We start from the raw sequence: 14,671 nt of genomic DNA on the forward strand, positions 1-14,671 counted from the left end.
TGATTGGGTCTCAATGTAGGCAGCAACCTCTCTGAGTTATTGATTAACGTTTAACAGTCTGATGTTCTTGAGATAGAAGCTGTTTTTCAGTCTCTTGGTCCCAGCTTTGATGTGCCTGTACTGACCTCGCCTTCTGGATGGTAGCGGTGTGAACAGGCAGTGGTTTGGGTGGTTGATGTCCTTGATGATCTTTTTGGCCTTCCTGTGACATCGGGTGCTGTAGGTGTCATAGAGGGCAGGTAGTTTGCCCCCGGTGATGCGTTGTGCAGACCACACCACCCTCTGGAGAGCCTTGCGGTTGAGGCTGGTGTAGTTGCCATACCAGGCTATGATACAGCCCGACGGGATGATCTCAATTGTGCATCTGTAAAAGTTTGTCAGGGTTTTAGGTGACAAGCCAAATTTCTTCAGCTTCCTGAGGTTTAAGAGGCGCTGTTGCACCTTCTTTACCACACTGTCTGTGTGAGTGTACAATTCCAGTTTGTCTGTGATGTGTACGCGGAGGAACTTTCCATATTCTCCACTGCTGTCCCTCGATGTAGATAGGGGAGTGCTCCCTCTGCGGTTTCCTGAAGTCCACGATCATCTCCTTTGTTTTGTTGAGTGAGAGGTTGTTTTCCGGATACCACACTGAGTGCCCTCACCTCCTCCCTCTAGGCTGTCTCGTTGTTGTTGGTAATCAAGCCCACTACTATTGTGTTGACTGCAAACTTGATGATTGAGTTGGAGGCGTGCATGGCCAGGCAGTCGTGGGTGAACAGGGAGTACAGCAGGGGGATGAGCATGCACCCTTGTGGGGCCCCAGTGTTGAGAGTCAGCGAAGTGGAGATGTTGTTTCCTACCCTCACCACCTGGGGGCGGTCCGTCAGAAAGTCCAGGATCCAATTGTACAGGGCAGGGTTGTGACCCAGGGCCTCATGCTTGATGATGAGCTTGGAGGGTACTATGGTGTTGAATGCTGAGCTGTAGTCAATGAACAGGATTCTTAGATAGATATTTAATTTGTCCAGATGGGATAGGGCAGTGTGCAGTGTGATGGCGATTGAATCGTCTGTGGACCTGTTGGGGCGGTACGCAAACTGAAGAGGGTCTAGGGTGGCCGGTAAGGTGGAGGTGATATGATCCTTGACTAGTCTCTCAAAGCACTTCATGATGACAGAAGTGAGTGCTACGGGGCGGCAGTCATTTAGTTCAGTTATATTTGTCTTTTTGGGTACAGGAATAATGGTAGCCATTTTTAAGCACGTGGGGACAATAGACTGGGATAGGGAACGATTGAATATGTCCATAAACACACCAGCCAGCTTGTCTGAGCATGCTTTGAGGACGCGTCTAGGTATGCCGTCTGAGCCAGCAGCATTGCCAGGGTTAACACGTTTAAATGTTTTACTCACGTCAGCCACGGTGATGGACAGACGGGGGGAGGAGCGCAGTCCTTGTTAGCGGGCCGCGACGGTGGCACTGTATTATCTTCAAAGCGGGCAAAGAAGGTGTTTAGTTTGTCTGGAAGTGTGACGTCGGTGTCTGTGACGTGGCTGGATTTCTTTTTGTAGTCCGTGATTTCCTGTAGACCCTGCCATATACAGTGGGGCAAAAAAGTATTTAGTCAGCCACCAATTGTGCAAGTTCTCCCACTTAAAAAGATGAGAGGCCTGTAATTTTCATCATAGGTACACTTCAACTATGACAGACAAAATTAGAAAAAAAATCCAGAAAATCACATTGTAGGATTTTTAATGAATTTATTTGCAAATTATGGTGGAAAATAAGTATTTGGTCAATAACAAAAGTTTATCTCAATACTTTGTTATATACCCTTTGTTGGCAATGACAGAGGTCAAATGTTTTCTGTAAGTCTTCACAAGGTTTTCACACACTGTTGCTGGTATTTTGGCCCATTCCTCCATGCAGATCTCCTCTAGAGCCATGATGTTTTGGGGCTGTTGCTGGGCAACACAGACTTTCAACTCCCTCCAAAGATTTTCTATGGGGTTGAGATCTGGAGACTGGCTAGGCCACTCCAGGACCTTGAAATGCTTCTTACGAAGCCACTCCTTCGTTGCCCGGGCGGTGTGTTTGGGATCATTGTCATGCTGAAAGACCCAGACCCAGCCATCTTCAATGCCCTTGCTGATGGAGGGAGGTTTTCACTCAAAATCTCACGATACATGGCCCCATTCATTCTTTCCTTTACACGGATCAGTCGTCCTGGTCCCTTTGCAGAAAAACAGCCCCATAGCATGATGTTTCCACCCCCATGCTTCACAGTAGGTATGGTGTTCTTTGGATTTAACTCAGCATTCTTTGTCCTCCAAACACGACGAGTTGAGTTTTTACCAAAAAGTTATATTTTGGTTTCATCTGACCATATGACATTCTCCCAATCTTCTTCTGGATCATCCAAATGCTCTCTAGCAAACGTCAGACGAACCTAGACATGTACTGGCTTAAGCAGGGGGACACGTCTGGCACTGCAGGATTTGAGTCCCTGGCGGCGTAGTGTGTTACTGATGGTAGGCTTTGTTACTTTGGTCACAGCTCTCTGCAGGTCATTCACTAGGTCCCCCCGTGTGGTTCTGGGATTTTTGCGCACCGTTCTTGTGATCATTTTGACCCCATGGGGTGAGATCTTGCGTGAAGCCCCAGATCGAGGGAGATTATCAGTGGTCTTGTATGTCTTCCATTTCCTAATAATTGCTCCCACAGTTGATTTCTTCAAACCAAGCTGCTTACCTATTGCAGAATCAGTCTTCCCAGCCTGGTGCAGGTCTACAATTTTGTTTCTGGTGTCCTTTGACAGCTCTTTGGTCTTGGCCATAGTGGAGTTTGGAGTGTGACTGTTTGAGGTTGTGGACAGGTGTCTTTTATACTGATAACAAGTTCAAACAGGTGACATTAATACAGGTAACGAGTGGAGGACAGAGGAGCCTCTTAAAGGTCTGTGAGAGCCAGAAATCTTGCTTGTTTGTAGGTGACCAAATACTTATTTTCCACCATAATTTGCAAATAAATTCATTAAAAATCCTACAATGTGATTTTCTGGATTTTTTTTCCTCATTTTGACTGTCATAGTTGAAGTGTACCTATGATGAAAATTACAGGCCTCTCTCATATTTTTAAGTGGGAGAACTTGCGCAATTGGTGGCTGACTAAATACTTTTTTGCCCCACTGTACGTCTCGTGTCTGTGCCGTTGCGTTGTGACTCCACCTTGTACCTGTTCTGGCATTTCACTTGTTTGATTACCTTGCGGAGGGAATAGCTACACGGTTTATATTCAGACATATTCCCAGACCTCTTTCCATGGTTAAATGCGGTGGTTCCCTCTTTCATTTTTGCACGAATGCCGCCCTCCATCCACGGTTTCTGGTTAGGGTAGGTTTTAATAGTCACAGTGGGTACAACATCTCCAATGCGCTTCTTAATAAACGCACTCACTGAGTCAACGTATAGGTCTATGTTGTTCTCTGAGGCTGATCAAAACATATCCGCTTGATCAAAACAACCTTGAAGCGTGGCTTCCAATTGGTCAGACCAGCAATGAATGGTTCTCGTCACTGGTACATCCTGCTTGAGTTTCTGCCTTTAAGACGGAAGGAGCAAGATGCCGTCATGGTCAGATTTGCCGAAGGGAACTCTTTGTATGCATCGCGGAAGTTAGAGTAGCAGTGGTCGAGGGTATTGCCCATTCACGTAGTGCAAGCAATATGCTGGAAGAACTTAGGTTGATTTAAATTTGCTTTGTTAATATCCCCACTACAATAAATGCAGCCTCAGGATGTATGGTTTCCAGTTTGCATATAGTCCAGTGAAGTTCCTTGGTGGCTGTCTTGGTGTCTGCTTGGGGTGGAATGTACACAGCTGTGACTATAACTTACGAGAATTCTCTTGGTAGGTAAAATGGCCGGCACTTGATTGTAAGGAATTCTAGATCGGGTGAGCAGAAAGACTTAAGTTCCTGTATGTTGTTATGATTACACCATGAGTCGTTAGTCATAAAGCATATACCACCGCCCTTCCTTTTCCCAGAGAGGTGTTTATCTCTGTCAGCGTGAAGCATGGAGAAGCCCAGTGGCTGAACCGATTCCGACAACATATCCCGAGAGAGCCATGTTTCCGTGAAACAGAGAATGTTACAATCTCTGGAAGGCAACAATTGCTCGAATGTCATCTACCTTGTTGTCAAGAGACTGGACGTTGGCTAGTAGTATACTATAATACATAAAAAAAACTAAATACTGCATCGTTTCCTAAGAACTCGAAGCGAGGCGACCATCTGTAATTCATTTTATTTTGTAAAGTGGTTTCTTGCATCATACAACACAATACAATGTAATTTACAGTCACCTATTTGGCCCATGGTGTTACAGACCAAGTAGAAAATCGTTAATTGATTTCAAGCCCTTCATAATATAAATATATCATGCAATATAGGCCAGCATTGAACACCACATATAGGCTACTGTAGGCTATATCATAGAAATCAAAAGCTATTTCCATGTGAACATGTTATGGGTTTTGCTCCATTCGTTTGTTTATAGGCCTACGTTATGCTCACATAGACACAATAGCCTATTGGCTACTGTCCAAAACTGTAAGGGTACAGTCTCAGCGATTATGTGTAAACGCTTGCCGAAAGTTCCACAAAATTCTCTGTTCAAGTTTCCGCTCACTAGACAAAAATTTGCTCAGTGCCCCACATTTCAACACCTGAAAGGCATGTCTCTACTGTAGTAGGACATGTTGCCTGTAAATTAAAATAAAGTGAAAACAGACCTGTATGGAAAACCAACTACTTACTAAGAGGAGACAGTTTCCACCCCATCTCTCAAAGTTTCAACTGCAACTGAATCAAATTAGCTCTGACTAGTCCTGTTGTCATTTCTAATACCTGTCCAACTCTGGCTGCAGTTACAGTTTTCTAGTACATTGATATGTGAAGTGAGTTTGTCCAACCCCTGTCGTACCTTGACTGCAGTTCTCCTCGTCACTATGGTCCACACAGTCAAACACGTCGTCACAGCACCATCTCCGTGGGATACAGTGGGCGTGGTTCAGACACAAGTACTCATCTTCCTTGCACTCCTTCACGCAGCCCGCCTGTCGACATGGCAACACAAAACAAGTAAACAGCATTAAACATTATTAAATGTCCAACACAGTCAAGCCATTCTCAGTGATACATTTTGATACAAGTGTCTTCAATAACATCCTTTTGTATACTGTTAGGAACAAGGCACCAAATTATGTAGGGATGATCCTTACAAATAGGACAATCCCTAGATAAATGCTTCATACAGTGTGGGAAAATCAGCCACCGCACTTTTTTTCTTCTTATCTCTGCCGTTTTACGTAAATAAGTTAAAGAAAGCTACAGTAAGTGATTGATTGATATCGGACGAGGTTAAAGTACCAAGCAGAGCCACACCCACCTCATCTGATCCGTCCAGACAGTTGTCCTGTCCATCACATCTCAGACTGGCCGAGACACAGCCTCCACTGGCACACACATACTCATTTAGGGAGCAAGATGGGAGCACTGGAAACACCCAGATCAGAGATAGAGAGCTTTATTGAGTGCACACACTCCACAACATAATAATATAACACCCATCATTCACAGCATGAGTGGGGCCGGTTTGGATGTGTTCAGCACACTGTTATGAACTCGTGAAAAAAGAAATGCTACAACCCATTGTTTCTGTCCAAACCAGCAGTGCTAGACTTTGAACAGATCCTAGGTCTAAATATGATGTCTTCCCTCAGGCTAGAGCACGCTGTGTGCTGCCTACTGCTGTGCTAAAACCCACTCAGGCAATAATCACTATTGGGGCTTTCGGATGAGGTTATGAGCCATGTTGCAATTATCACCAAGTGGGTTAACCCCATTGGCACAATGTGTAAGGGTGTATTCAGACCCCTTGACTTTTTAATATTTTTTTTAGGTTACAGCCTTATTCTAAAATTGATTAAATTGTTGTTTTTTTCTCATCAATCTACAAACAATACCCCATAATGACAGAGCAAAAACAGTTTTTTTTAAATAAAAAAATAAAAAACCAGAAATATCACATTTACATTTATGTATTCAGACCCTTTACTCAGTACTTTGTTGAAGCACCTTTGGCAGCGATAACAGCTTTGAGTCTTCTTGGGTATGACGCTACAAGTTTGTCCCACCTGTATTTGGGGAGTTTCTCCCATTCTTCTCTGCAGATACTCTCAAGCTGTCAGGTTGGATGGGGAGCGAGATGTTCGATCGGGTTCAAGTCCAGGCTCTGGCTGGGCAACTCAAGGACATTCAGAGACTTGTCCCGAAGCCATTCTTGCGTTCTCTTGGCTGTGTGCTTAGGGGTCGTTGTCCTGTTGGAAGGTGATCCTTCGCCACATCAAGGACCTCTCTGTTCTTTGCTCCATTCATCTTTGTCTCGATCCTGACTAGTCTCCCAGCCCCTGCTGCTGAAAAACATCCCCAAAGCATGATGCTGCCACCACAATGCTTAACTATAGTAATGATGCCAGGTTTCCTCCAGACATGACGCTTGGCATTCAGGCCAAAGAGTTCAGTTTTGGTTTCATCAGACCAGAGAATCTTGTTTCTCATGGCCTGAGAGTCATTAGGTGCCTTTTGGCATACTCCAAGCGGGCTGTCATGTGCCTTTTACTGAGAAGTGGCTTCCGTCTGGCCACTCGACAATAAAGGCCTGATTGGTGGAGTGCTGCAGAAATTGTTGTCCTTCTGGAAGTTTCTCCCATCTCCACAGAAGAACTCTAGAGCTCTGTCAGAGTGACCATCGGGTTCTTGGTCACCTCTCTGACCAAGGCCCTTCGCCCCCTATTGCTCCGCCCAGCTCTAGGAAGAGTCTTGGTGGTTCCAAACTTCTTCCATTTAAAAATGATGGAGGCCACTGTGTTCTTGGGGACCTTCAATGCTGCAGACATTTTTTAGGACCCTTCCCCAGATCTGTGCCTCGACACAATCCTGTCTAGCAGCACTTTGGACAATTCCTTCGACCTCATGGCTTGGTTTTTCTCTGACATGCACTGTCAACTGTGGGACCTTATATAGACAGGTGGGTGCCTTTCCAAATCATGTCCAATCAATTGAATTTACCACAGGTGGACTCCAATCAAGTTGTAGAAACATCTCAAGGATGATCAATGGAACCAGGATGCACCTGAGCTAAATTTTGAGTCTCATAGCAAAGGGTCTGAATAAGGTATTTCTGTCTTTAATTTTTAATATTTTAGCAAACATTTCTAAAAACATGTTTTCACTTCATCATTATGGGGTATTGTGTGTAGATTGCTGAGGCCATTTTTAGATTTAATCCATTTTAGAATAAGGCGGGAACGTAATAAAATGTGGAAAAAGTCAGGCGGTCTGAATACTTTCCGAAGGCGCTGTATTGCTTACTATATGTCTGCTTCAGAGGGACAAGCGAAAGCCAGGAATTTTTTTTTTAGTAGGCAAAGTGTTTAAAACATGTTGGCTCACCATTTCATTTTTTTAAAGAAGATGGAGAACCAGCTAAAGAATGATCAATAGCAGAGTTTTGGCACAGGTAGACCCAAATAGTCCTACTCCTATTGGCGCGACGCGTAATATGTTTGTCTTTCATGACAGCGACCCAGCTTCTTTCCCTGCCCTGCTATTCGCTAAAATACCAAAAGGTACAAATCTGTTGGCGAGGTTGCTAGGTGGTTTAAGCAAACTTTTATTTGATAAAAAAATAACATTTGGGGGAGGGGGACTCGCTCGCATCACTTTTTGAAGTGTTTTTATCCGTTATACAGTTCATTATGTTTTTATGGCTTTACTGTGGGTCAAAACACATGGCGTAGAGAATTGGAACAGTATTTAATTACAAGTCACACAGAAAGCAGCCTTGGCAATTCTACTGCTTGTAAAGCACCCCCCTCCACACCAAAATGTCCTCATCTTACCCTACTCCCCATAAAAAAGTCCAGAAAAACTCTAACTTTGTATTGTTTTTCAACCAAAGTATATAAACTACAACAGTCGATGTTACCGCAGGAGCTTGTGGTATTTAGCTTTTTAACAACTACCTAAACCTCACATTAAAACGGGTTATTTTTACCTTGTTTTCCTCATATACCGTACCTGTCCCCTGGCAGTTCCTCTCGTCCTCTCCTGTCTTGCAATCCTCTTGGCCGTCACAGAGCCACTTGAGGGAGATGCAGAGGTTATTGAGACACTGAAACTGGTCCTCAGCACACCGAGCCTCACAGTCCTTCTGTAGAGAGATATAAAGGACAAGAAGCTCACATTTACAATAGGCTTATACTTTACATGATAGGCGTTCCAATTCTTATACAGTAGAACCATATGGTAATACTTTCTTTGAAAGGTACCTTCACTAGGACTTGATAGCTCATTTATAACCCATACATGACACTTCATTGACAATTTGAATGCTTCATATGTGCAGGATGGCAGGGTATTGCCGGGCATTGACACCCATTGAGTTTTCATTGCCTGTTTAGTCAGTTTTAGGTAAGAATAGGGTGGACAACATTTGGGCTCCCGAATGGCGCAGCGGTCTAAGGCACTGCATCTCAGTGCTTGAGGCGTCACTACAGACACCCTGGTTTGATTCTAGGCTGTATAACAACACAGTCCCATAGGGAGGCGCACAATTGCCCCAGCGTCGCCTGGGTTTGCCTGGTGTAGGCCGTTATTGTAAATAAGAATTTGTTATTAACTGACTTGCCTAGTTAAATAAAATTAAAAATATATTCAGTTTGACCCAGAATGATGTCATTGGAACCACACACAATAATGTGTTAAGAGAGGTTGCTCTTGGAGGGGATTACTCATACTGTATGCTGTAATTGCTGTGGGGGTATTTAACAGAGCAATAAATTACAAGGCATACTAAATGAGTAATTCCGTGGCTCTCTTCTCAGCCATCACACAATGCAAACCTGAATATTTTCTATTGATTGGCTCATATTTCATGAATAGCTCTCGCTTTTAAAAAAAATCACATTCCACAAAACAGGTCCCATATATGCCTAGTTAATTTAGTATTTTTGGTTAGTAAACCAGCTTGCATAATTGTTCATACATTTGCTTAACAGAACAAACATAAAATGTATCTCGATTAGGACATTGTCATCCATAATATTATCGTCTGCTTTCCAATAAAATGCAGAATATTTTACGATTTGAATATCATAATGCCATCAAATCCTATCTGCAATTCAATATGCATGCCTTTTAGGAGAAAAATTAAACATTCACATTTATGAAAGAAAAAGCAAGATAGAAACATAAGGTTAAGATTAATAAGGGTCAATTCACTCAAATAAGATTATTCAAGAGGTTGTGACTCACAGAGTTTACAGGCTATAACATGCTATTTACAGGCTATATTACAGGCTGTTTTTAAATGACAACAGGGATCACTGACCTCGTCTGAATTATCAGGGCAATCATAGTCTCCATCGCAGCGGAATCGAGCGGAGATGCAGTCCCCGTTAGCACAAGCAAAGTCCTTGTGGTTACAGGTCACTGGCTCTGAGTCAAGGGAGAGGACAAGGACATCACTACACTTGAAATAGAAATGACATAGGAGTCAGGACCTCAAACACGATATACACTCCACCACACAACTTTAATTAGACTAGTTACACAACGACACCATCCAAGGGTGGATCTTCATCATTTTCTACAAGGCCCTAGTACTCCCTAACAAGTGATGTCCGTTATAGACTACTTAAAGACTATATATATATATACTATGTGTGTTATAGACTAGGCTATATAGACTATTTACACTTTAAATAACCATGGAAAAGCAACTAACCTCTTAAGAAAACACACACATGGGCCTTTATAAGAGGTATCATGAGAGAAGTGAATCCCCTAGAGCCCCCTTAATGAAAAAAACAACATGAATTTCACGTGATCACGTGAAGTTCTCCTAAAACACATGATTCTCATGATTCATAAGTGGAATTTTACATAAAATCATATTATCTTCCACATGTGGTTTTGTGTAAGGGCCCTTTTACAAGAGATATCTGTTAAGCATTGCTTAATCTGGGCCCAGTTTTTCAAAAGCTCATCTGGATTTTGCACACTTTTCATATAGGATTAAATGCATAGAAATATAATGAATAGGATGAGAGTCCCCATTCAAGTCAATGATTTGTCTGTTAATTTCTTATATTTCTGTGTTAAATCCTATCCGAAATCTAGATAGATAACTTTTGGAAAAACTGGGAAAAACTGGGCCCTTGCAGTAAGCCTACTGTTAGCTCGTCAAAGACATTTGTTGGACATGATGGTTGGAATGCCAGTGGCTCAAGATGTAAATACATTCATAGCCAGTATACTCCTGAACCCTACTATCTGGTAACCTCCACATTCAGGTGCACTGTATGTCTAGGTCTCTGAGGACAACATTAAACCATAGTTAAGCACCATCAAATTCAAGTGCTGGGGTCCTCCCCTCACCCCCTGGTTATCGTGGACTGTTAACTGACTGAATGAGTGAAGATAGTTGTGGATATGAACTGCCGTTAGAGAAAAGGTCCCAACAGAGCCTGCAGTCTGCAGCATATTGTGATTTGCAGACTCTCTCGCTCTCCTGTCTGCTAGCCTAGCTGGTGCACCTACTTAATTCTTTACCATCCAACACTTGACTGGGATTCATTTGCATTTTAAGCGACATTAATAGGTAAGGGGAATAAGCCCATAATAAATAAAATGTACGACGCATACTCAGCATAAAATGCATATACACACACGCTTGTGTGCACTCAGGCACACACGCACACACACACACACACACACAGCAGAGATATGGGCTAGATGGCATAACAAATCCCTTTCATACGTAAACAAACTTCATTCCAGTAGTTGGTTATGAATATCTAAACAAAAAAAGTGAGCCTGGAAAGGAGAGGAGAGATGGCATCAAAGCTGAAGAATCTGGAGCTCTGACTTTCTTTTAGATCCAAAGTGGAGTTGGAGAGGGGAACATGCTCAGAGGGCATAGCCGCGTTAGAAACAGTTAAGAACAGGGCTCCATTGAGCTGCCTAAATTACTTTGATTGTGGGATCTCTTTACAAAGTTAAACAGAGGAACGGTACAGTATATAAACAAAGACCAGAAGGGGAGTCAGTTAATCTTCAAACAATTCCAAAATACTAACTGAACTGCGCAAGTGCGTAGGCCTGTTGATGTATATATAAGTTACCAAATAGCTAGAAGTGAGCTAAGAGAGTAGAGAGCAGCATAGATGGGCATACTCACTGCAGTTATGCTCATCTGAGTTGTCTCCACAGTCGTTCTGGCTGTCACACCTCCAGTGGTCCGGGATACAGTTGTTATTCTCACAGCGGAATTCATGAGGTCCGCAGGTCTTTTCATCTTTTTTTACATCAGGAAACAAACAAACAAACAAGCAGATGAAAATGGCTTCAAAAAGCATGAATATTAATGGTGGAGCTATTATATTTATACATGTAATCATCATTTCCTCAGGGTTTCCTCATAGTGCAAGCCTGACACCAAGTTCAAAACCTCCTTCATACTCGAGAGAGGCTACACAGTGTAGGATGAAATACCTGACTGTGCTGCCAACGGCTTAGATCTCCTAACAGAATCTATGACAAGTTTGCAATATTAAACACTTAGAAGCAAATAAAGTATTTGAAACAAATGTTTCAGAAAAGTATGTACAGTACCAGTCAAAAGTTTGGACCTACAGGGATTTTTCATTATTTTACTATTTTCTACATTGTAGAATAATAGTGAAGACATCAAAACTATGAAATAACACATATGGAATCATGTAGTAACCAAAAAAGGGTTAAATAAATCTAAATATATTTTATATGTGAAATTATTCAAAGTAATAAGCTTTGCACACTCCTGACATTTTCTCAACCAGCTTCATGAGGTAGTCACCTGGAATGCATTTAAAATACCGGTGTGCCTTGTTAAAAGTTAATTTGTGCAGTTTCTTTCCTTCTTAATGCGTTTGAGCCAATCAGCTGTGTTGGGACAAGGTAGGGTTGGTATACAGATGATAGCCCTATTTTGTAAAAGACCAAGTCCATATTATGGCAAGAACAGCTCAAATAAGCAATCCGGAAAATGTCAAGAACTTTAAAAGTTTCTTATTAAAGTGTTTTATTTAGAATTCAAGGCACACTTAACCAGCATAGCTACCACATCATTCTGCAGCAATATGCCATCCCATCTGGTTTGCGCATTGTCCTGTTTTTCAACAGGACAATGACCCAAAACACACCTCCAGGCTGTGTAAGGGCTATTTGACCAAGGAGAGTGATGGAATGCTGAATCAGATGACCTGTCCTCCACAATCACCCGACCTCAACCCAATTGAGATGGTTTGGGATGAGTTGGACCTGCAGAGTGAAGGAAAAGCAGCCAACAAGTGCTCAGCATATGTTGGAACTCCTTCAAGACTGTTGGAAAAGCTGGTTGAGAGAATGCCAAGAGTGTGCAAAGCTGTGATCGAGGCAAAGGGTAACTACTTTGAAGAATCTCAAATATATTTTGATATATATACACTTTTTTGGTTACTACATGATTCCATATGTCTTCACTATTATTCAACAATGCAGAAAATAGTAAATATAAAGAAAGACCCTTGAGAATAGGTGTTCTAAAACTTTTGACCGGGAGAGTATATTTTTGGGAATATACTTTTATTTCACTATCCTAATTATCCTCTATATTGCACTAAATTATTATTACTTTTTCTGTTGGTGTATAAGGCGCCCCCCTAACACTATCAAATGTACTCTAAAACTGTAGTACAACTGAACAGCATTTAGGAAATGTTCATTAACATTTTACAACTTCTAAAATAAATAAATTATTTAGTTCGCAGCAATTATTAGCTTACATCTGGTTTTGAACTTAATAAGAGCTAGTATCTAACAAAACAACCAATACTGAGTGAAGAAAATATTGATCTTGTGCTGTTCGATATTACCAAAGAGAATGGCAACCTATCTATCCACTCAAATAACCATTGGGATGAGATGAAGAGGAAAACAACATAATTACCTCTCCACAAAGGCGGGAGAAGACTACATGCTGAACCTTGTTCTCTCCCTTCTTTAGATGTGAGCATAGCTAAAATCATTGAACGCTTCATCCAGTGGAAGACAACGGCTTTAAAGTATAACAACAGAGTTGAGGGACTTCCTAGCAGTATTGTGTCTCAGAACAAAAGGCGTTCAAGTTAGCGTAGATGCTCTTCAGGAGGCTACACAGTTTAAAGTAATAACCAGTGGAAGATATACTGCCCTACCAAGCAAAAAGGCAGTAACTGCTCAATTGGGAGAACATTTGTAAATGTAATTTTTGTTACATTAAATACATGCTTAGTCATGTGGACAAGTATCCTGCCTCTATTGTATTTGTATTTTGGAGAAAACAGGGCTCATGTTAGCAGCAACTGCCTAAAGTTACTGTGAAACCAAGGTAAATAAAAGCAATTTTTCTTAGTTCCACACTATGAGCAGTTACTGCCTATTTGCTTGGTAGGGCAGTATAGTTGTGGGAGGTTGGAAAGGTTCTCTACCACTGAAAATAACCTGAAAATATTTTTATTTTTTTGGGGGGGGGTGTATGGCACTGGTGTTTCAGTGCCATACACACTACTGACAAGTCTGACATCCTGTGGTGATAAACTACCAGTAGGCATTCTCTATGGCTGCTTCAACTCAATCAGTACAGAGCAGATGAGAATGTGCCCATGTGTAAAATGTATTCATCTCCTAATCACAATTTCAACCAAGGCTCAATAAAACTAGAGGACTTATTTGAATTATGATTTAAGCGCTCCCCCACTCACCACAATTAGCTTCATCTGACCCGTCTGTGCAGTCCGGGTCCTCATCACACACCCACAGCTTGGAGATGCAGTGCATGGAGGCCTTGCACTGGAACTGTTCCGGGGAACATGTACTCTCCGCTGTGGAGAGGAGGGGGTCCAGGTTTACACCAGGCCAAGGAGGGGAGGGAAGGAGAGAGGAAGGGAGAGAGAGATCGAGAAAGAGAGAAAAACAGAGAGAAAGTGAGAGGGAGGGATCGATGGAGGGGAGAGGGAGTTAGAGAGAGATCGAGACCAAGAGAGGGAGAGAGTGGTATAAGGAGTGAGAGATGAACAAACAACACTATTATTGACAGAATGTTAACAGAAGAACAGCCTGGATAAACAGGCCAGCTGTGTAAAATACCTATAATTTACAGAGGCAAGAACAAAGAGAAGACATGCTGCGGTAATAAAATGTATTACTATACTTTACGGATGTAATCATAATAATTATAGTTACATTATTATTATCAGCCTCTGGCTCAGAAATAACTGATTTGCAAACAGAGTAACACAATAAACAGTTAAACTGATATACTGTATATGCAGACAATTGAAGTCAGATACTATACCAACTGTGGTATAGTATCACTGCATACCAAAAGCAGCAGCAGTTGTCTTCTGTTCCGTTATTTAACTTCCCTTATCACAGTTGCAGCTACAGATGTAGGATCTTAATTTGATCACCATGTTGCAGGATAACTTTTCTGCAATGCAGGACATTTAAAACTTGTAGTGTATTTGAGGTTTAAAATGGCCTCTGAAGTTTGTTATTTCCACTT

General features: G+C 42.0%; 1 protein-coding gene across 1 annotated transcript in view; it reads right to left on the reverse strand.

Annotated features, from left to right (window-relative positions):
• The window catches only part of LOC139380827 (low-density lipoprotein receptor-related protein 1B-like), a 485,305-nt gene that overhangs the window by 46,183 nt on the left and 424,451 nt on the right, over positions 1–14,671 (reverse strand). The window contains exons 65-70 of the mRNA XM_071123916.1: positions 13,869–13,988; positions 11,288–11,404; positions 9,437–9,543; positions 8,125–8,257; positions 5,432–5,538; positions 4,967–5,099 (exon numbers count right to left, since the gene is read on the reverse strand). Coding sequence (XP_070980017.1) covers positions 4,967–5,099; positions 5,432–5,538; positions 8,125–8,257; positions 9,437–9,543; positions 11,288–11,404; positions 13,869–13,988 — 717 coding nt within the window. The remainder of the gene's footprint in view (positions 1–4,966; positions 5,100–5,431; positions 5,539–8,124; positions 8,258–9,436; positions 9,544–11,287; positions 11,405–13,868; positions 13,989–14,671) is intronic.

Source organism: Oncorhynchus clarkii, chromosome 22, assembly GCF_045791955.1.
Source record: "Oncorhynchus clarkii lewisi isolate Uvic-CL-2024 chromosome 22, UVic_Ocla_1.0, whole genome shotgun sequence".
In the NCBI taxonomy this organism is placed as follows: Eukaryota; Metazoa; Chordata; class Actinopteri; order Salmoniformes; family Salmonidae; genus Oncorhynchus; species Oncorhynchus clarkii.